This window comes from Anolis carolinensis, chromosome 6 (assembly GCF_035594765.1).
Source record: "Anolis carolinensis isolate JA03-04 chromosome 6, rAnoCar3.1.pri, whole genome shotgun sequence".
In the NCBI taxonomy this organism is placed as follows: domain Eukaryota; kingdom Metazoa; phylum Chordata; class Lepidosauria; order Squamata; family Dactyloidae; genus Anolis; species Anolis carolinensis.
Window position 1 is genome coordinate 49,542,746 of NC_085846.1, and position 23,315 is coordinate 49,566,060.

The 23,315-nt window shown below is 40.2% G+C and overlaps 1 protein-coding gene across 3 annotated transcripts in view; it reads left to right on the forward strand.

Moving 5' to 3' along the window:
• The window catches only part of ddc (dopa decarboxylase), a 70,372-nt gene that overhangs the window by 29,142 nt on the left and 17,915 nt on the right, over positions 1-23,315 (forward strand). For all 3 annotated transcript variants that reach the window (XM_062984112.1, XM_003222297.4, XM_062984113.1), the window contains exons 5-8: positions 3,535-3,669; positions 16,766-16,909; positions 19,667-19,733; positions 20,348-20,442. In XM_062984112.1, the coding sequence (XP_062840182.1) occupies positions 3,535-3,669; positions 16,766-16,909; positions 19,667-19,733; positions 20,348-20,442 (441 nt within the window). The remainder of the gene's footprint in view (positions 1-3,534; positions 3,670-16,765; positions 16,910-19,666; positions 19,734-20,347; positions 20,443-23,315) is intronic.

Consider the following 23,315-nt stretch of genomic DNA (forward strand, 5'->3'; position numbering starts at 1 on the left):
TGTTGTAAGTTTTTCAGACTGTATGGCCATGTTCCATTTTGCCCACATCTATCTATCTATGGCAGGCATCCTCAGAGGTTGTGAGGTGTGTTGGAAACTAGGCAAGTGGGGTTTATATATCTGTGGAATGTCCAGGGTGGGAGAAAGAACTCTTGTCTGTTTGAAGCAATTGTGAATGTTGCAACTGGCCAGCTTGGTAAGCATTGAATAGCCCTGCAGCTTCAAAGACTGGCTGCTTCCTGCCTGGGGGAAGCCTTTGTTGGGAGGTGTTAGCGGGCCCTGATTGTTTCCTGTCTGGAATTCCCCTGTTTTCTGAGTGTTGTTCTTTGTTTACTGTTCTGATTTTAGAATTTTTTTAATACTGGTAGCCAGATTTTGTTCTTTTTATGGTTTCCTTCTTTCTGTTCAAATTGTCCACATGCTTGTATATTTCAGTGGTTTCTCTGTGTAGTCTGACATGGTGGTTATTAGAGTGGTCCAGCATTTCTGTGTTCTCAAATGATATCCAGTGTCCAGGTTGGTTCATCAGGTGCTCTGCTATGGCTGACTTCTCTGGAAGCAGCACTCGAAAACGAAAATGGGGCCATACAAATGAAACAAACAGAAACGGATAGTGATTCTACATAAAAGCACAAGACTAATCCACAAGCATTAATGTAATAGCACACAAGTAACTCAGCTGTTAAAACTGAAGAATCATGTCTTTAAACTGCCAAGAATAAAAACATGCCACCACAAAAATATATTTGGTTAGCAGGGGATGGTTGTTTCTTTGCGGTTGAAGTTGCCCAAAAGATATACACTCCCTTGAAACCTCTTAGATTAAAATAAGCAATCAGAGACAAAAAAAGAAGTCTTCTTTGAAAAATAACATATCTTGTTTCTTCATAAACATCTTGTATTAAATCACCGTACAAACATATTTCATATTGAAGTATCCATTAAAGTCCTGCAGTTCTGGAGGGAGTCATTTAAGTTTTGCTTCTCATAGACTTATCATGGGGATTTGATTAACCAGTTAAAATTCATGAGTAAACCAGTTTTGTAACCTGAATTTTGGGGGGGGGGGGTTTGAACCCCTATCCCCTCTCCCAGCTACAGCCCTGCATGTCATCTCTCAGCCTTGTCTTCTTCAAGCTAAACATACCTGATTTCCCAGAATCATTCCTGATAAGCCTTGGTTTGTCCCAACATTTGCACTCTGCCGCTACCGCCACCCTCTTTTACCTCCTTAACTCTCTTTTCCGTTTCTTTCCTTTCCTCTATCCCTTTCCAAAATTGATGGAATCATCTCCACCCCCCTCTTGCTTCTTAACTCTCCTTTCCTTTCCTCTCTTTATTTCCCGTTAAATGGAGGGAAATACTTTCCAGCACATTCTTCTTCCCTCCAAAACAGGGGGGGCGGGAATAGAAAGATACAAAAGTACGAAAGCAAAGGAGATTGGAAAAAGAGAGGAAAGGATGGAAAGAGAAAAGGAAGAAAGAAAAGTAGGTAGGAAACAGAGCAAAGGGAGAGAAGAAAGGGAGAAAGACAGGCGGGTAGGAAAAAGAGAGGGAAGGAATGCAGAAAGTGTGGCATAGTGGTTTGAACCTCAGACTATGGCTCTGAACTGACCAGGTGACTTTAGCCGAGTCAATTTCTTTTGACTATATCTCTGTGGTAGGGTTGCCTTAGGTCACCCTCAGTCTGAAACAACTTGAAGGCACACAACAACAACAACAACAACAACAACAACAACAAACTATAGTCTGGTCCCGCAACAGCCTGAGGGACGACCGTGAACTGGCCTGCTGCTTTAAAAGATCCCTGCTGTTCTGCCCCCATGCTATCTTAATTACTTGGAAGGTGAACTGGATGCACAGGGAACAGATCGGAGACAATATAATTGAATCAAACAATAACTTATTAACTGACAAGAATTTTAGACTTTCTCTCCTCCTGAGTTTCTCTACAAAGTCTTTATGAAGAGAGATAAAGTCTTTGAGATATAGACACAGTTCTGGCCGAACCAAGGCTATTGGATCTTTATTTCTTCTTATTGTCTCTTTCTTGTATGGTGTTCAACTGTCTCTAAGATAGCCTCACTATTTAACTCTGACTGGACTTGAATACAGATCAAACTGGACTTGAATACAAGTCATACAACTCTGACTGGATGTGCTATTTTGTAGATCCTCAAGCCATCCTCTCCCTTCACCTGCCAGTCACAAAAAGACTGACTCTTCCAAGAAGCAGAAGTGCCTTGACAGAGGTTGCACCCCTGAGGGGATTCTTAAAGGGACAGGGTGACGGAGGCTGTCTAAACTGACCTCCCAGAAACTGTGCATAAAATATTAATCCCTCTAACTAAAAAGGGCTTAACTAGAGGTAAACAGTGTGGTCCCTGCCTTCTGTGGAAAATGAAATGAAAATGCCAGCCACAGATGCAGACAAAATATCAGGAAAATATGCTGCTAGAACACAGCCATACAGCATACAACTACACAACACTCCAGTGATTCTGGCCATGAAAGCCTTCTACAATACATCGAAATGACATGAAATATAAAATCCTTGTCAGTGTAATGTCTAATGAAAATAAAACTTCCTTTCATCTCTCCACTTCCTTAAATAAATGTATGCTAAACTTGTACTCTTTCATACCAGAGCTCAGTATTATTAAAGTACTATTAATAATATGCATGAAGGTTACAAAGGACCTTTTCCAGAACTTGACCCCTCTTTCACAATTTTGAAATTGAAATAAACCTCTCTGAACCTCTGTTAGGTGGTACATTACTTATGTCAGTAATGTACTTCCTTACGTGTGATGACATTGTTCTTTTTTTTACTTCTTGCAATTGCTTGAAAGATATGTTGCTGTTGCTGAGCAATTATGTCTGTTTACAAAATGGAGACGCTGACATTTTAAATTGGCAATTCTGGATTGCCTATAATTTTGGAAGATGTGGTCTCTGCTGCTACCAGAAGTGAGGTAATTTGTGGAGTTGATCCTGTCACCTTTTGGTCACAGCAGTAATAAATGGAAGGACATCATGAAAGTGGGCTTTCTATTGGATTTCTAATCATTCCTGGCTGCAAGACCAGATAAATATTATGGATGTGTCCTATAGAGATTGGTGCTTAATTGCCTTAAAAAAGCTAAATCAATATGAGATAGGCTCTTGTTGCCTCAAAGATGATACTTGAAAAAAATGCAGTGATGAAAGAAAATGTCATGTTGGTGCCTTTGGTGACTGATGCTGCATTACTTATCAATATTTCTGCACCCTCGTCATCATGGTACCCTTTTTGTCTTGATGTGCAAGGAAAGTAAAACCAACAATTTACTTAGTATGTGTTGCATAAAAACTAAACATTTCTTGAATAGTTTTATATATTTATTTGTTTACCCTATATGTGAAAGACCTATGGTCTAAGCATTTGATGATGATGATGATGATGATGATGATGATGATGACGACGACTAGTTGTGAACATTTTTGTTGGCTGGATGACATTGTCCAAATGAATCTGTCTTTTCTTCCCAACAGGGCACTGCCAGTGAGGCTACCTTAGTTGCAATGCTTGCAGCTCGTACCAAAGCCATCCATCGTGTCATATCAGAAAATGAGAAACTGACTCCAGAAGATGTCATGGGCAAACTTGTGGCCTATACTTCTGACCAAGTGAGTACTACTTTAAACTATACTGTGGATTTTGGAAATAATGTCCTGCGTAATGCACAAACAATGCAGACTTAAGGTCTGTTATGATATAAAGACCAAGAGCTGACCATCTATTTGGTACGTAGCATTAGTGGAATCAGGATGCCAGTTAGGTCCTCCACAATCACAAAAACCTGATGTGGATGTTTTCCCAGCACTCTGGACAAGGTTAATGGAGTGGGGTTGGGAGATATGGCTACAGGAGGTGAAGGAAGCAATATGATCCAGCTTAGGTACACCCTTGAATTCTGGCCAATTTCACCCACCAGTTTGGTTTTTATTTATTTATTTATTTCTCACATTTATATCCCGCCCTTCTCACCCAAAGGGACTCAGGGCGGCTTACAACAGTGGCAGTGGTTTTTTATTCATTCTGAAGGATGCATACTTTTAAAAGCCAAACTGCACATCATGGCCAATTTGCTTTGCAGCAGTATTGTTTAAATTTCCTTTCCCCCCCAAGAAAATTGAGCTCCGGGGTTCCATTCCAGAAGACGCCCCATATTGAGGTTCTGTAGTAGGCATTGCCACCCTCTTTCCATTAATTGTTCAATAAAATTTAATCCAAACAGCATTTTTATTAGCAGCAAGATAGCAATTTGGGGACAGGAAATTGGGGTGAAATGGTTACAGTGTCACTGTTTTTATTCAAAACTAGCTTGGGAACCCGGCAGTGTCCGAGTTATTTGAGAAAGGCATTGCTTGTTTTTGGATGTTAGGTAATATAACTTAAGTTTGATTCAGCTCCGTCATTGGCTGGGTTCAGTGCTCTCTGGGTAAGGGTGAACTACAACTCCCAGAATTAAAGGACAGTCACCCCCAGACCCCACCTGTATTCACAGTTGACCATGTTGGGTCTCTGTGCCAAGTTTGATCCAGCTCCATTGCTGGCTGGGTTTAGTGCACTGTGGATATGGGTGAACTACAACTTCTAGATTCTCAGGGCAATCACCCTGAAACCCTGCCAGTATTCACAATTGGCCATGTTGGGTCTGTGTACTAAGTTTGGTCCAGATCTGTCTTCGGCTGGGTTTAATACTATCTGAATAAGGGTGAGCTACAATTCCCAGATCCCCAGACAAATCACCCCCAAATCTCACCAGTATTCACAGTTGGCTATTGGAGGAGTTGGAGGAGGGAGCAAGCTTGTTTTCTGCTGCCCTGCAGACTAGGACACGGAACAATGGCTTCAAACTACAGGAAAGGAGATTCCACCTGAACATCAGGAAGAACTTCCTCACTGTGAGGGCTGTTCGACAGTGGAACTCTCTCCCCCGGGCCATGGTGGAGGCTCCTTCTTTGGAGACTTTTAAGCAGAGGCTGGATGGCCATCTGTCGGGGGTGCTTTGAATGCGATTTCCTGCTTCTTAGCAGGGGGTTGGACTGGATGGCCCATGAGGTCTCTTCCAACTCTACTATTCTATGATTCTATGATTCTATGTTTGGTCCAGATCTGTCTTCAGCTGTGTTTAATACTATCTGGATAAGGGTGAGTTATGTTGGGTCTGTGTGCCAAGTGTGGTCCAGGTCCATCGTTGGCTGGGTTCAGTGCTCTCTGGATGCAGGTGAACTACAACTCCAGTCTTTGCTTTTGGTTTGTATGAATGCTCCTATCAGAAATTGCATAAGGATGTGAGTCAACTATAATTCCTAGATTCCCAGGGCAATCACCCCGAAACTGCACTAGTATTAACATTTGGCTACATTGGGTCTGTGTGCCAAGTTTGGTCCAGATCTGACATCTGCTGAGTTCAGTGCTCTCTGGATAAGGGACAACTACAACTTCCAGATTCTAAGTCACCTGCAAACCCTGCCAGTATGCACAGTTGTCCACTCTCTGGATAAGATTGAACTAAAACTCCCAGAATTAAAGGACAATCACCCCAGCCCACCGTCTGTATTCACAGTTGGCTATGCTGGGTCTGTGTACCAAGCTTGGTCCATATCTGATGTCGGCTGGATTCAGTGCTCTGTGGATACGGGTGAACTACAACTCCCAGAGCCAAGGTCAATCACCCCAACCCCATTTGTATGCACAGCTGGCCATTTTGGGACTATGTGCCAAGTTTGCTCCAGATCTGACGTTGACTGGGTTCAGTGTTTTCTGGATAAGGATGAACTACAACTCCCAAAATCAAGGCCAATGCCCACAAACCCCTGCAATATGTTTAGTCAGCCATGGGGCTTCTCTGTGCCAAGTTTGGTGCCGGTTCATTATTGGTGGGGGTCACAGTTTCTTTGGATGCAGGTGAACTATAACGCCAAAAAAGCAAGGTCAATTTTCCCCAAACGTCTCTAGTATGTTTTGTTGGTCATGGGGAGTCTATCTACCAAATTTGGTCCAAGTCCATCCTTCATGTGGGTTGCAGTGGTCTGTGGAAGTTGGAACTGAATAGTGTGAAGGTACTATAAATCCCATCATACATGATCCATTCTTCCCCAAACCACACCAGGACATACAGTTTGTCTGTCAAATTTGGTCCAAGTCCGTCATTAGTGTGGGACTCAGTGGTCGTTTGAAGTTGGATCCAGAGCAGGGGAACATACTGTGTATCCCATCATCTATGGTCCATATTAGCCCCCAAACCTCACCAGGATGCAAAGTGGGTCGTGCGGGGTCTGTGCCTCCAAATTGGTCCATGTCCACCATTCATGGGGGACACAGTGGCCTGTGGGAGCCAAATCGGGTGAAGATACTTCACATCGCATCATCCATGGTTCATTCTCCCCCTCACCACACTAGGACGTAAGGTGGGCCACATTGCACCTGTGTGCCAAGTTTGGTCCAGTTCCGTAATTCGTGCGCATCGCAGTGATCTGTGGGAGGCAAATTAGGTGAAGATACTGCAAATCCCATAATCCTTCATCCATCCTTCTGCTCCCAAACTGCTTCATATAAAGTGTGCCATTTGGGATATGTGTGCCAAGTTTGGTTCAGTTCTGTCATTCGTGGCAGTTGCAATGGTTTGAGGAAGTGAGTGAAGGTACTGGAAGTCCCATCATCCTTGGTCTGTCCTCCTCCAAACTGCACCAGGAAGTAAAGTGGGTCATGAGTAGTCTGTGTTCCAAGTTTGGTCCTGACCCGTCATTGGTGGGGTTTGCAGTGAATTGTGGGAGCTGAAGCAATGGAAAATACTGGAAATCCCATCATTCATGGTCCATCCTCCCCCAAACTGCACCAGGATGTAAAGTGGGTCATGGGGGTTATGTATGCCAAGTTTGGTCCAGGTCTGTCATTTTTGGGGGTCGCAGTGACCTTTGGAAATGGCAGCCAACCAGAAAGCTGCCACATACATACATACATACATACATACATGCATACACACACACATACATACATACATACACTGACTTTTATTATAGAGATGGAGATATAGATAATTGAGGACAGTTTTGTATGTAACATAGAACATATTTTCCCTAGAACAGGTCATTCAAGTTCTTTTTCAAAAGCTGATTGAACTTCTCCAAATATCAGTCCACCAGGTTGGTCCATAGTAAAACTATCAACATAGTAAAACTATCAACATGGATTACTTGATCCTGGGTGAAAGAGCTGAACTGATATGCATTACAGAAACTTAGGTGGATAATTTCTGTAAATCAAGCATGTCCCAGTTTTGCCCCAGTATTTGGTCCAGCACCATCCAAGATTGAAGGGTTGGGTGGGAAGAGTTGCCATGAGTTTGTCTCAGTATGTAATTGATTCAATTCATGTAGCAGAACATATCTTGGACCTGGTTTTTGAAACTGGGTGTCACAACCTTATTGCCATTGTCAGATCATCTTCTTGGAAAGATTTGTTTGGCTGCAGTAGGACCTATTAAGTGTCCTGACCCAGGCACTTATGGTATTTTCTAGCTGACAGGGCTGGAAATTCAGTCAAGAACATGATGGTGTAATGGAACCATGAAATGGAAAGGATAACTGGTATATTTACTCCTAAGTATCCGATCCTTGCTATACAGAAGATTGAAAGGCAATGAAGGAGGCCAGAGTACGGACTGTGCAAGTCATAATGGAAGTATAATAAATGATTAGCAAGAACTCTTTGTTGTGTCTATTATATGGCAAGAAGGTTGGCAAAACCAAAAATCATAGTATGCTTTAAAAGTTGCATTCTTGACATGTCATGTAGCAGATCTACTCCAGATGTTGAGGAGCTGGTTGGAACCAAGTTCAAAAAGACCAGCAATGGATCCCTCAATTACCTGCTGCGATTTGCCAGACACTTTCAGAATGAACTGTCTCACATTTGCTTAGAATTTGATACCACAGTTATCAAATTCACAGATACTACAACTTAAGAAAGTGTAGTACTCCAATTCATCAGTTTTCATGGCATTGGTTTCAGTTATTGCAGCCCACTTATATGGGCAAGAGTTTTGAATAAGTCAATTCCACCACATGACCTCATTTTGGCTAGTAATATCTAACAGAAATTTATTGATGGGGGGATACTAGGAGTAATGCCTCAATATCTCAGACTGTGTTGCCATATTCTCTGAATACTAAGAGATGTGTGAGACCCACTGCTTTGTCACTAATACCCCTTTTTGACAAAGTGCTTGTACATAAGATAGTGAAGCACCTTCAGATTTCTGAAGAAAATACTAAAATTAATGCAGTTTGACATCACTTTAAAAGTCATGGTGTAATGCTATGGAATAATGGGAGTTGTAGTTTTTCAAAATCTTTAACCTTCATTGTCAAATATTGCTGGTGCCCCACCAAAGTACAACTCCCATTATTTCATGGCATTAAACAATGGCAGTTAAATTGGTGTTAAACTGCATTAATTCTACAGTGTAGATGCACCCTGAGCTCTTGGAAGAAGCATATTTTCACCTTAAGTTAAGTCCCAATGAATAGAAAGGATTGGATGAGGAAGCAGGCTTTTGAGCCAGCAGCCCATGAAGAAGAGCTCAGGGAAGAAGAGCAGATTATCTGCAGATTTTTCCCAGAAGCCTTTACTGAAGTTGCTGTGAGCAGAAATGAACCTGAATAGATAGAGGATCTCACAAGGCCAGGAAGATACTGCAAGTGAATGACTAGTGACAAAAATTGTGTTGATCGGAGAAGCGTGACTTCTTAGGCCATGATCTTCACTTTTTAGAGGAAAGACAGATGGACTGCACTTCAGGAAGACTGGAGAAAATGTCAAGCTCATAAGAGTGTTTTAAACTAATATTTGATGGACTGGAATGATACTTCAAACATTGTCCAAAAGCAAGCTCTAAAAGTTATATTGTTAATAAAAGAGGTGAAGCTGAGGAAAAGGTTGGGAGCCACAATAAGATTTGCTTAAAAGATGTCAACAAACAAGGCATTAGATGTGCGGTTTGGGAAATAAACAAGATGAGCTAGAAGTCTTAATCCAGGAAGATAAATATGACTTTATAAAGGTGTAAAATAGATTTGCATATATCAATTGAAGGAAATAATCTGTTCAAAAAGGCTAGATAGGAAAGTAAAAGAGAGGAATAGCATTGTATGTCCAAGACATATTTGTACAGAACTTAAAACGGAGAGATGAGATTTCAAACAGTTTTTTCCTAGAGTAGGTGTACATGTTGGCCAGATAGTCAAATAATACATTACAGAGAGAATTTGCAGTGCAATCTTGGGCAATGAGTAACTTCTAAATCATCCCAGTTATCCAAAAACATGTAAAGTAAATTGGCCTTTTGTCTGTGCCAAAGCAATCTCATTTCCACAATGTGATTAACATTTAATAGCTACCTCTATAGAGGGCAGGATTCGGAGAAGCTTTGAACTTAAATGAAAAGCAACATTTTACATTTTTTTTTCAAAATGTTAATTCTTCCAGAGGAATCCAATATGACATTTTATTTTCTAAATGTCAAAGGCATGGCAAAAACAGTTTATTTTAATCTTCAAAATTCAGATTTTCTTTTTAAAAAATAATTATTTTACAGCTTTTGATTTTCTAGTTTTAAAAGTAGCACTAGCCATGTACCCTTTGAAAAAAGCAATCAGCATTTAACTGCAGAAATTCATCACTAGACTTGATGATACATTAAATGAACCTATTTCATTGGTGTGTTTTACATAAAAGTGAGCATTGTTGTCAGTAACATGTAAGTGGCTAAGAGGGCTTCTTTGTGGTCTGTGTGAATCACTCAAATGGGTTATTCTGCACTCGCACAGAGTGTGATCAAAATGTTCTAGAGCTCAAATGATACAATTTTGGCAGTAACCCTACCCATTCTCCCAGCCAGTATAAATAGGTGAGTCCTGCCAACACTCTTTTAGATCCTCCTCTGCTTCTTGGGAGACAAGGTCATATGCTTCCTGATGTTGTTATGATTGCTCCTGCTGATACCACAGCATCTTTAAACTTTAGAGGGGAGACCTTGGGGGATGTACCATTGCTGGGACTACGACTCCCTTACATCTAAGCAAGCTTTGCTGTCACTTTGGACACCCCTTGGCCTCGTTTCTAGGAGGTCACTCAGGAGGTATCTTGAATCAGAGGACAATTCTCCATTTTTCTTATTGGATGCTCTCTGGCGTCCTTTTCCAACTCCACTCTTTGCCCCCATCACTGATGGATAATGTATTCACAGATGAGATGTTATGGTTCACGGCTGTCCTCAGTCTACAGGTCAGGCAGTTGTTCCTGACTGTCAAAGACCCGTTTTTTTAAGGAAATCCAGAAATTAGCACCATCACTGCTTTATTTTCTGCAAATAGTCAGGACATCCTGGTTTAACATTTCTTCAATTTCTCAAACATGGAAGAAATTGGACAATCTGTACAAAGTTGAGGACTCTGATTTGGGCTGACTGACAATTTGGTGATTGTGGATGCTATCCATCGACAGCTTACTATCCATGAGTACAAATTTTGGAAACTGTAATCAGCAGTCTTCAGAACTGCTCAATGCAGAAAACTTCAGACCTGAGATATTCAAGTGCTCCTGGGTTACATGGCACCTACAATGCCAGTGACATTCTCTGACTGGCTACGCATGGGACCTCTTCAGAGTTGGTTTCTTTGAAACTCCAACCCCTACCTGGACTCACCCAATAAGGGTACTATGCTCCATTCTTTGGAGTCAGTGCAAGATTATGTTTGTGTTTTTATGCTATTCCAACAACCCGAGCCATCAATATTGTTGATAACAGATACCTCCTTTCAAGGCTAGGGGACATATTGCAAGAATATGAAAGTTTGAGGCAATTAGTCCAGATCAACCTCTTCAACCTTTGCACAGTATTCAAATCTATCAAGTCTTTTGAGATTGTGTTGATGGGCAGGGTAGTACAGATAATTACGGACAATTCAAGTCTTGTTTTCTATATAAACAAGGAAGGAGGCACATGGTCTTGTACTGTGCTCCATCTCACGTAGATCTCTGGACTTAGTACGTTCATCAAAGCATCTTCCTCATTGCCATTCACCTTCCAGGAAAGGAGAACATCCTTGTGAACTTACTCAGCAAAATTTCACATAGCAGATGATGTCTCTACTCCTGCCACAAGTGGAGACATAATCCCAAAAAAACTATCTCCCTTTTGGAGATCTGGGGAAGGTTATTGATAGAGCTATTCACCTCTCAATCCAACACCCACTGTCAACTTTTTTGTTCAAGAGCCCAGTACAGCAACATGGATGGATCATTAGGTGCATTTATTTTCAGTTGAATTAGGTTCCTCTTTCCACCTCTTCCTTTGATGCTTTGGGATCAAGCGACAGACATCCTCATCACTCACAGTGGCTGAGGCAACCTTGGCTCATACTGCTCTTGCTCTCTTCCAAGGGCCATTTTGACAGCTTTGACATCGCCTGGACCTGCTGATGCTGTACAATGGTTGAGTTTGAAATCCCGTTTTCAAAACGCTCTGTCTGACAGCATGGCTGATTACACCGTCGCCAATCTTTCAGCCCTGATACATCAGATCTTTGAGGTGGTACATAAAGCTTCATTTAAAAAGTCTTAGGCATAGAAATGGAAGATTTTCACTGATTTTCTTACACAACGTGATGTCCAACTCAGTTTGGCTTGATGTCAGGTGGCTCCTGACATTTTACATCACAACTGTGCAACATAGGATGTCTGAGACTTTTTATGTGCTATTTTGCTTTGAAATTTGGGTTGCCCATTTCGTTGCAGAGATTGTCAATGTAGGAGGCTTCTGCCATATGACTTGCCTACAAACATGCATGCAGATAGCCTCCAGAAAGGATCGAGGGACATTCCACCAGAGCCACATCAGCTTCTACTGCGTTATTGAAGGGTATTCCTCATGACATTAAGAACTCAAAAGGCAGAATTTTACTCTCCTCATGTGTGGCTTAACATTTGTCCTGTACTGCTGTATAGCATGACACTCACCTCCTATGGTTAGTAACTCATTAATCACCCATTTGTGTGATTCACAGAGACCATGAAGACAAAGCACAGGTTGCTTACTTATGACTGGTTCTTCTAATGGTCATCATTAAAATCATACCACCCCTCCCATCTTCCCCACTTATGTCCTCTCGCTGGAACTGGGGTTTTGACAGGACCTGGGAGAATGGACCACTAAGATTGCTCCAGAAGCATCTGAGCATGCCCTGCATAGGTGCAAAACAACCCATTTGTGTGATTTATAATAATAATATAATAATAATAACGTTATTTTTATACCCTGCCCCATCTCCCCGGAGGAACTTGGGGCAGCTTACATGGGGCCACGCCCAGGCGAAACAGACAATATAAAACTCAACAATATAAAAACAAATCGATAAAAATAAATAAGATTGCATATACAAAAACATACTTTGATAAAATCCTGGGTTGACTCCTAAAGCAAACTGGGCCAAAAAAGTGTGAGTAGTGCAAGCTATAATTAGGGAAGAGGTAGGTACCCGGACCTACCGGATTTCACAATGACCATTTGAAGAACCACAGTTATAGGTATGCAGCCTGTCTTGCCTAAGACAAAATCTTATAAAACAGGAGAGAAAAATAAAGATTTGGTGAAAGGATATTAATTTCTACCATAGCACAAACAATACACTCCCTCAAAAAACCCCCAGTTATATTAGTGTAAATAAATGCTACAATTTTTATCTGGTCTGTGTATTCACCCCACCCAAATCCAAACAAAGAATGAAAACTCTTCTTAGTATTGTTCAGACCTAGCATGCACATGAGAAGCAATAAGATATGAAGAAGTATGTAGGATCATAAAAAAAATAGTACACTTATGTGAGATATGAAGATTTTCTTCATTCTTTATAGCCTTTGACTACCTACTATGCAGTCACAACCACAATTCTGAGTCAAGTGTATATCTCTTCCCGGCTCTCTCTCCCCCTCCCCCATTTTAAATTGTAAATGTCTGATCCTAGATGAATAATGACAGCCCTCCCTATCTGTTGAAGGTCATGGGATTTTTCTGTCTGCACAAGGATTTGCCTTAAGATGTTTCTGACCTTTCAAAGAATCTTGTGGCTGAACCTGCGATTCCTTCCACTATTGTGTGCTGTGTGCTTTCTCCTTTCACAATGGAGTGACTCAGCGATAGATAGAAAGGAAGTCCAACTCAAGCATGTTGCTGGAATACAAAATGACAAACAAGATGCCTTATGCCATTTTACTCTTTTTACTTTAAAGTGTAGTAAAGAATACAGCAGAAGTGTAATTTGTACAGAATCACTATAAGAAGTATGTATCCACTAGGCATGTGCAAAAAAAGGGAAAGCGTCATAAGTCGGATCAGTTTCGTACAATTAGTACTTACGACAGGATATCTGACGCACACGCACAGTCCACACCAAAAATTAAGAAATTGAAACTTATCCCATACTTTTTTGTTTTAATTTTGTAAATCTCGAAAGGCTCCCAAAGTCAGTTTCATATTCAGTGCAAGGAGGCAAAGCCCTTAAGCCAAAAAGGGTGCCTGCTTGCCTTAGTGCCTGCCTTGCATCAGAAAACCCCAATTAGAAGAGGCGATCGATTTGTAGCCAGCCAGAGTTCCAATACATTAGTTAATATTCTACACTATGTTTTCTGTTCCTGAGTTATAACTGGCAGTTCCTAATTGGTTCTGTCATAAAAACATGGTGAAAGTTTATTACACTGGAAAAACTTTGTATTTGCACAAGGGACATAATCCTATATATAGCACATTTTGCTTTGTTGGGTCTCCAGCAATTTAACGAAATTTCTGCCACAATTTAGCAAAAATGCTGCCACAAAAGCAAAGTTTCTGGAGTATAACAACTTCTTTCAAAGTAAGGACTACACAATTAATCAGGAAATGACACTTTGAAACTAGGAACAGATTTTCTTTATTATTGAAAAATGTTGTTTATAAAAACTTCGAAAATCCGCCAACAATTCATGGATGAGTGAAACATACTGGAATTTGGTGGGTTAACAGTGGTAAATGTGTTCTACCATGGTAGCAAATTTCACCCCAATAGCTTTAATGAGGGAGATAGGAGCCCCTGAAGTTTCCCCAATTATAGTATATATGTGCATACACATTTACTGTAGTGAAATAGTGACAAAATTTTATTAGTCTCAGTATAGTAATGAAATTTTCATTAAGTATACTTTAGAAACACACTGGCAACGAAGGTCTGCATAGTGAAAGCAATGGTATTCCACATAGTAACCTATGGTTGCGAGAGCTGGACCATAAGGAACGCTGAGCAAAGGAAGATAGATGTTTTTGAACTTTGGTGTTGGCGGAAAATCCTGAAAGTGCCTTGGACCACAAGAAGATCCAACCAGTCCATCCTCCAGGAAATAATGCCCGGCTGCTCACTGGAGGGAAGGATATTAGAAGCAAAGTTGAAGTATTTTGGCCACATCATGAGAAGACAGGAAAGCTTGGAGAAGATCATGATGCTGGGGGGAAATGGAAGGAAAAAGGAAGAGAGGCCGACCAAGGGCGAGATGGATGGATGGTATCCTTGAGGTGACTGGCTTGACCTTGAAGGAGCTGGGGGCAGCGACAGCCGACAGGGAGCTCTGGCGTGGAATGGTCCATGAGGTCACAAAGAGTCGGAAACGACTATATGATTGAAGAAGAAAAAGAAGAAACAGTTTAGAAATGAAGCATCAATGACCGCCAGTTTTGTAATGACCTTTGAACCATTTTTTAAAAGGACTAAACCTCCCTAGTATCCACATAAAAACACAGTCTGGCAACAGAATATGATATCAATATATATGCACGTATAGATATTTTCTATAGTCGGAGACTGTCAATAAGGCGAGAACAAGTTTTCATTCAGTTGTCTGAACAAGAAATCGCAAAGCTGTTGCAAAGTCAGTGTTGCTGGACGGCAAAGGAATTCTGTATACATTGTTGTGGAAGGACAAGATCTATAAAACATGGTGGAAAAATTACTACAATTTGTTTTAGCCTCAATTAAATATAGAAGTGATCTACATGTTTTAAAAGATGAAATGAGGTTTTGAACTTTTGTTTCATGCAATAGATGTTTGTAACTCCCCAAGACATACATTTGTGATCTTAACCTTTGGTATGTGTTGTCCCTGCTTGTAGAGGCTGGGCCAGTGGGGGCCAGCCATGTGTGCCTGGCTGATTTTCTGCCTGGTGCACAAGATAGTTGGTGTTAATTTTGCCTTACTGCCAGGCTTACTGTTCCATTGGAAAAGATCCTGTGCAGAGAAATGGCTGCCTTTCACTCCTATATCCTGTATTTTCCCATCTAGCCAACAGTGATAGCTCTTTTGGGCCTTTACAACGGGGTGGGCAATTCACCAGGAAAAAAGTCCAAAAAAAATCTTTTGTCAAGATCCTACTGATGACCTATCCTGATGTAATCCTCCATTGCACTTGTGTATGCACTTCAAATAAGGTTGCACAAAGAAGTAGTGTGTACTGGCTCCATTCTCCTAGTTAGTGACAGAGGGAACAAGCTAGTTTTAAAAAACCATTGCCTTTCTATTTTCTGATGTGTATGTCCATATGCATTACTTGATCAACTTATAATTGAAAGTTTCTTTGCCTCCTCTAAGAATATTGAATTTGAGCAGAAATGCAGCTTCTATCATATTTGATCTGAGAAAAGCTTCATCTTCCCCAAAAGTAGGGATTGCAAAAACTAAGGCCCATGGCCCGAATGCAGCCCTCCAAGATAATTTACCCAATTCCCACTCTAAACTTTAGACTTAGGGTCGCTCTAAGTCTGAAACAACTATAAGGGTTATCCAGAAAGTAGATAATTATAGGAGAAAGTATAGGAGAAAACATTTACCATATGCAGTTGAAAGCCACATGCAAATACACCTTCTCAACATAGTCACCATTCAAATCTAGGCACTTATCATAGCGATGAATGAGCTTGGCAACTTCTTCCCCACAAAACTCTGTCGCTTGCGTCCTCAACCAGCCAGTCACCCCTTTCTGCAGCTGTGCATTGTCGCCAAAATGTTGCGTTGAGGACACAAGTGGCAGAGTTTTGTGGGGAAGGAGTTGCCAAGCTCATTCATTGCAATGATAAGTGCTTAGATTTGAAAGGCGACTATGTTGAGAAGTGGTATTTGCATGTGGCTTTCAACTGCATATGGTAAATGTTTTCTCCTATACTTTGTTCATTTTTAATTCCAAAACGTAATCTACTTTCTGGATAATCCTTGTATTTCATCAGCCAAAAGCAGGCCCATACTTCCCATTGAAATACTGGTAAGTTTAAAATTGTTCTTCATTTTAAATATTGTGTTGTTCTTTCTCATACACCCACACACACACACATACACACATACATACATACAAATAAGATATGTACAGTGTGCATAGGAATTAATGCTGATTTTTTAAAAACCATAGTTCAGCCCCTCAACAGTCTGAAGGACTGTGAATCGGCCCACTGCTTTAAAAGATTGAGAAGCCCTGCCCAAAAGTATCAATTTAATATTGCAATCTTCAAATGATGAACATGCACAGTGTGTTTGCTTTACTTCAAAAAGATTTGAAGACTTCTTGGGTCATACAAAACCGTAAAATATTTGTGGAAAATTTATAAGATATTTAGGATAAAATATGTCCCATTTTATTTGCAGGCTCATTCCTCTGTTGAAAAAGATAGTTTGATTGCTGGAGTTAAAATTAAACAGATACCCACAGATGACAAGTTTGCTGTGCGTGGATCTGCTCTAAGGAAAGCTATAGACAACGATAAAGCTACTGGACTCATTCCATTCTTTGTAAGTGCTGGTTTCTCTGTCATTTTTAATTATTATAATGTGCAGTCAAGAAGTTTAATAAGAATACAACTAAAAATTTAAAGTTTTTAACTAATTTCCTGCTCTGCGCCTTTAACAGAAATATGATTCTCAGAACTTTATTTAAGATGCATGTTTCTTTATTGATTTTTCTGGTTTTTGCATCACAGAAAATCTCTTTAAAATGTGCTTCCATCTAAACAAAATGTTTTTAAAAGAAATTTTACAGTGTAGAAGAAATTGCAGAACTGAAGCCCAGTGGAAGGAATTGTCCATAGGGAAGGATGAATTATGATATGGACAATTTCTTTCTTTCTCTAGCGGCTTACAACATATTAAAATCACATAAACAACCATCAGAGTACATCAGTAATATAAGCATAATAGGATAAACAGATAAATGAAGTGAATCTTCCATATTTATGAATTCAACCATTCATAGCTAGGAAAAAATAATTCCCAAATGCCAATCTTGATTTTGCCATTGTAGATAATGAAACTCGAGTAGACACAAATGTTAGTATCCATGAGGGGGGGGGGGGGGTCCTGGACTTTGGCCTAAATGATACCAAGGGCTCACTGTATCTGTGCCCCCCTAATTTATGGTAATATTTCCCCCCATTTGCCTCTAGGGCTCTGTCTCTAAGTTATGGCTTTCTGACTAATATAAAGGTCAGTCATTCATTAACTGATATAAGCAGTTGCATCCATAAAGGGTTCAGCAATCTGTATTTAATAGTACCATCTGAAAGCGGATCAAGCTTGCAGGCTCTTCTAAGCTGCAAGCTCCATTTGCCAGAGGCAACCTGTCCTCATGCCAAATCTGATTATACTGTCGTAATATAGGCTACAAATTAGATTAGACTGAGGCAGCATAAGAAGATCTCCTCTTCTGCCCCAGGACAACAGGTGCTATTAGCTTAAGTGGCATTTGGGAATTGATATAAAGAGCTTTATGGTACTTATACACCTGAAAAGACATGCAAGACAATGAAATACAGCTGACACACATATCTTGAGTAGATTATTGGGGTTTGTGAATAACCGCATTTAATAGTAATAGGACATTGACACCCAGGTGTTGTATCTTTAATTTGGATATTGCCATTTCAGTTAAAACTGAAATCAGAGCTTATGTCCCTGATACATATCTGATTATATGCTTAGTCATTCTGTGTTTATGTAGAAATTGAAGGGTAAGATGGATGCACCTTTCATAAAGATGACTTTTACCTTCAGGGTTTTCTCATAGACAATGTATTTATCTATTATAATAAATACACATTCTACAGTCTATATCTATCAAGTTATGGTAGTCCAGAGCTACTGATATCTACTGCTTTTACTTAACCCTTTTTAAAAAATTTATTTTTATTGAAGTTTCAAATGTTAGATACAGCGAAAGTGTGAAAACATTTTTTTTAAAGGTGGGTGAAACGATAGTATAGATCAAGAATTTAAAAAAGAGAGAGAAATACCCACCCCCATAGTTCGTCCTAATCCAAAAAGAAAAGTAAAAATAAAAAGTAAAAAATAAGATAAAATAATAATAAAAAAATAAAAAGGGGTTTTTGACTTCCATTCTTCCTCCTTGTGCCCTTGATGGTTTGGATATGAATCCATAACCCCGTATAGTTTGGTAAAAATTACCCTATATTATTATTACCCCCCCCCCCCCTTTAATACTCTTGTTATATTTCTAAAATCTTTTATTAACTCACGTTTATATAATCTTCAAAAATTGACCAGTCATTTTTATGACAGATTTTATGACTTTACCATTACTCTGTTTTAGTAAAAAAGTTAGTTTGTCCATATTCTTTATTTCCAAAATTTTGTCTAATCATTGTGTCTTTGTTGGGATTATTTCTTGTTTCCACAATTTTGCGAAAACCATTCTAGCTGCCACAGCAAAAAAAAAGTGGTTTGTCTTTGTTGAGACCCTTAAAAAGTCAAACATTCCTAGCAAGTAAATTTCTGGTTTCAATGGGAAGTCAATCTGTAATATCTTTCTACATTCACTATGAACCATTTTCCAATATTTCTCTGTTTTTCACAAGTCCACCATGAGTGATAGTATGTCCCTTCTTGCTTTGGACATTTCCAGCAATTTTAATCTACATTTTTGTACATTATCCCCAATTTTTTTGGTGTAATATATAACCTTTTTAATGTGAATCTTTTGGTCCATGTGGGAACCAAAGACACTGCAAGGCCTTCAGGAGATCACACAAGATTACGAGACTATGGGTAGGAAGCTGAAAGGCCTTGATGCACAAGTTATCATGTAGTCTATCATCCTAGTTCAAGGGCACAGTCCAGGAAGGAAGAGAAAGATAATCTTGGCATTATCAAGATAGCAAACCATCCCTCTGTTCAGATGTTACTTGACAGCCTCAGATAGCAGGGCCAATGGTAAGGGATGATGTGAGGCATTCAAATACATCTGAAGGGTAACAGATAACATCTTTACAGTGGAAACTGACATTACCATAATTTAGTATTGCAAGAGTTCTAAAACAATGATTAATTTAACAAAGCTGACCCATATTAGTTGTAATCACGCTTAGTGTGGAGGCAACGTGGACTGACTTAAGCGAAATATATTTACCCCAACTTCCACTTGATGTCTCTGACTGCCATGTTTCTAACTTGTTACCAAGCAGGAATATGTTGGGAGTTATCTTTGTGGGTTGATGATTTTCAATTAGTTCATTACTTTTGTTTTGGGTTCTGCAGTTTTGTGCTACACTTGGAACCACACCATGCTGCTCCTTTGACAAGCTTCTAGAACTGGGTCCAATTTGTAAGTAAACATGTTTGCTCTATCAAAGTTTTAAAATCTTCTGCTGTATGTGCTATAATCACCTGTCCAGTTTTCCAGACTGTCACATCATTGAATTGTCATATCATTAAATACTTGGGGATTTGTACATGAAACTTCTTGGGGCCCTTCTACACTGCCATATAATCCAGGTTATCAAAGCAGAGAGAGCCTTCTCTGCAGCTGCTCCCAGACTGTGGAACTCCTTTACATGGGAAGTGTGGTTGATCTTTTCCCACCGGTAGGCGAAAACATTTTTATTTAGGCAGGCTTCTGAATCTTAAAGCACTATTTACATAATTGTTTGCTGTTTTTTTTTTAAAAAAATGTTTTTAATGTTTTAATTGTGCTATCTTTTACTGAACATATGTTTTGAGTGTTTTAACTATTTTTAGCATATTTAATTTTTTAAACTTGTAAAATAATTGTTACAATTGTATTGTTTTAAATTTTTGTGAGTTGTCTTTAATCCCATTCTGAGCGAAGGGCAGGGCATAAATCCATTAAACAAACAAACAAATAAACAAAGACAGCCTACAGCTAAATTTGCTGATATTTCAGTATAAGTTGACATTTTTAATTTTTTCTCCTTTTAGGTAATGAAGAGAATATTTGGTTGCATATTGATGCAGCGTATGCTGGGAGCTCATTTATCTGCCCTGAATTCCGTTACCTTCTCGATGGAGTAGAGGTAAGCAACAGTCCTGAAAATAAAGAAATGAAGATTCTTTAGTTGTTAACTTCTATTTTTGCAGTTTTGTACTGGTAGAGGTTTTCTTGTAGAGGGGAGGATAGCATGTCTTGGCATGGATTTACTCCCCTCCCACCCGCATCATTTCCTTGAATCTTGTTTTCTAGATGATCTATGAAGAGAAGTAGTCAGGGGAAGTGCTTGTCCTCCTGGACCTCTCTGCGGCTTTTGATACCATCGGTCCTGGTATCCTTCTGGGTCAGCTCTCCGGGATGGGACTGGGAGGCACTGTTTTGCAGTGGCTCTGGTCCTTCCTGGAGGGCTGTACCCAGATGGTGGAACTGAGAGACTCCTGTTCGACGCCCTGGCTGGTGGCCTGTGGGGTCCCTTAGGGTTCAATTCTGTTGCCCATGCTGTTTAACATTTACATGAAACCACTGGGAGATATCATCCGGAGTTTTGGAGATCAGTATCAAATTTATGCCAATGACACACAACTCTATTACTCTTTTACTCTTTTCCACCAAAAGCCAAGGATGCCATCCTGCCCCTGTCATAAGTGATGGACTAGATGAGGGCTAATAAGTTGAAGGTAAATCCAGACAAAACAGAGGTACTTCTAGTTAATTAGAAGGCGGATCAGGGTGTGGGGTTACAGCCTGTGTTGGAAAGGGTCACACTCCCCTGAAGACACAGGTTCGCAGTCTGGGGTGATCCTGGATCCATCGCTGACTCTGGAATCTCGGATTTCAGTGATGCCAGGAGCGCCTCCACATAATTAAAATTTGTGTGCCAGCTGCGCCCGTACCTTGAGATGACAGATCTGGCCATGGTAGTCCACGCCTTGGTTACTTCCCATGTAGACTATTGCAATGCTCTCTGCATGGTGCTGCCTTTGAAGATAGTTTGGAAGCTGTTACTAGTTCAGAGATTGGTGGCCAGGATACTAACTGGAGTACTGTATCATGAGAGGATGACTCCCATATTGCGTCAGCTCCATTGGCTGCTGATCTTCTCCTGGGCTAAATACAAAGTGCTGGTCATTACCTATAACCTCTAAATGGTTTGGGCCCAGAACCACATCTCTTTATACAAACCGACTCAAACGTTGCCATCTGCGGAGGTGGCCCTGCTCTCGGTCTCATCCCCGTCTCAAGCACGACTGGTGGGAATGAGGGAGGCCTTTCCTGTAATTGCTCCCTACTTCTGGAACTCCCTCCCTAAAAAACTAAAAACCACCCCCTCTGTCCTCGCCTTAAAAAAGTTGCTAAAAACTCATCTATGTACTCTGGTATATGGAGAGGCAGAAGATTAATACATCTTTATCAGGGCCATAGCCAGAAAAAAAAAATTCGTGTGGTGGTGATGGTGCAGCGGGGGGGGGGGGGGGGGGTGAAACCTTTTTTTAGCGAATCATGAAGAGTAGTTCCATAATGCAAAATAATTTAGAAATCAGGCTCCATTGATAAACTTTAGTGGACACTCAAGAGCGATAAACTTCAGTGGAAACTCATGGGGATTAGTTAATCAGTTAAAATTCATAAGTAAGCTTATGAATTCACAAAGAAAATTTATTCATAAATTCGTAAAATTCATAAGAAAATTTGGGGGGGGGGGGTTTGAATCCCTACCCCCCCCCCCCCGCCCCGGCTACAGCTCTGATCTTTATACATACCACCTCTGCCTGTTTGACTCCCATCTTCACTCATAGGAAGTTGTACACCATCTTGGCTTTAATACTTTTAGTGTAATTTTTAAGAGTTTTAAAAAACTTGTCATGTTGTAAATGTTTGTGATGTATCATGTCTGTTTATTTAAGTTTTTATTCTACAATTTTTGTTGATTCTATTTTTATTCTTTAGTTTGATTTATCATTTGTTGCTTTGGTATTGAATGTTTGCCATTGTGTTTATTTTGTTTAAAACCACCATGAGTCCCTTCAGGGAGATAGGGTGGTCTACAAATAAAGTATGACACAGCAAACAAGATAGACATGCTGGATTTCATATCACAAAATCACAAATCGAACACTTCCCAAGCGTTTAGGACTGTGTGATGTATTTTCGGATGATGCGCGCAGATCCCAGTAGGATGGCCTTTTGCAGTTGACAGATCGTAATTTTGTCAATGTCTATTGTTTCCAAATGCCGGATGAGATCTTTTGGCACGGCACCCAGTGTGCCCATCACCTGCACTGGTTTCTGCCAGAGTCTTTGAAGTTCAATCTTGAGGTCCTGATAGCGGCTGAGTTTTTCCTGTTGTTTTTCATCAATGCGACTGTCACCTGGGATGGCAACATCAATGATCCAAACCTTTTTCTTTTCCACAACTGTGATGTCTGGTGTGTTGTGTTCCAGAACTTTGTCAGTCTGGATTTGGAAGTCCCACAGTATCTTTACACGCTCATTTTCCAATAATTTTGCAGGTTTGTGATCCCACCAGTTCTTTACTGCTGGGAGGTGGTACTTGAGGCATAAGTTCCAATGGATCATTAGGGCCACAGAGTTGTGCCTTTGTTTGTAGTCTGTCTGTGCAATTTTCTTACAGCAGCTAAGAATATGATCAATGGTTTCGTCAGTTTCCTTGCACAGTCTGCATTTTGGGTCATCAGCTGATTTTTCGATCTTGGCCTTAATTGCATTTGTTCTGATGGCTTGCTCCTGGGCTGCAAGGATCAGGCCTTCTGTCTCCTTCTTCAGGGTCCCATTTGTGAGTCAGTCAGGTCTTCTCCTTATCAGCTTTTCCTTCAATTTTGTCAAGGAACATTTCATGCAATGTTTTGTTGTGCCAGCTGTCAGCTCTAGTTTGTAGTGCGGTTTTCTTGTACTGATTTTTTGTCTCCTGTGCTTTGAGGAATTTTTGATTTTTGACTT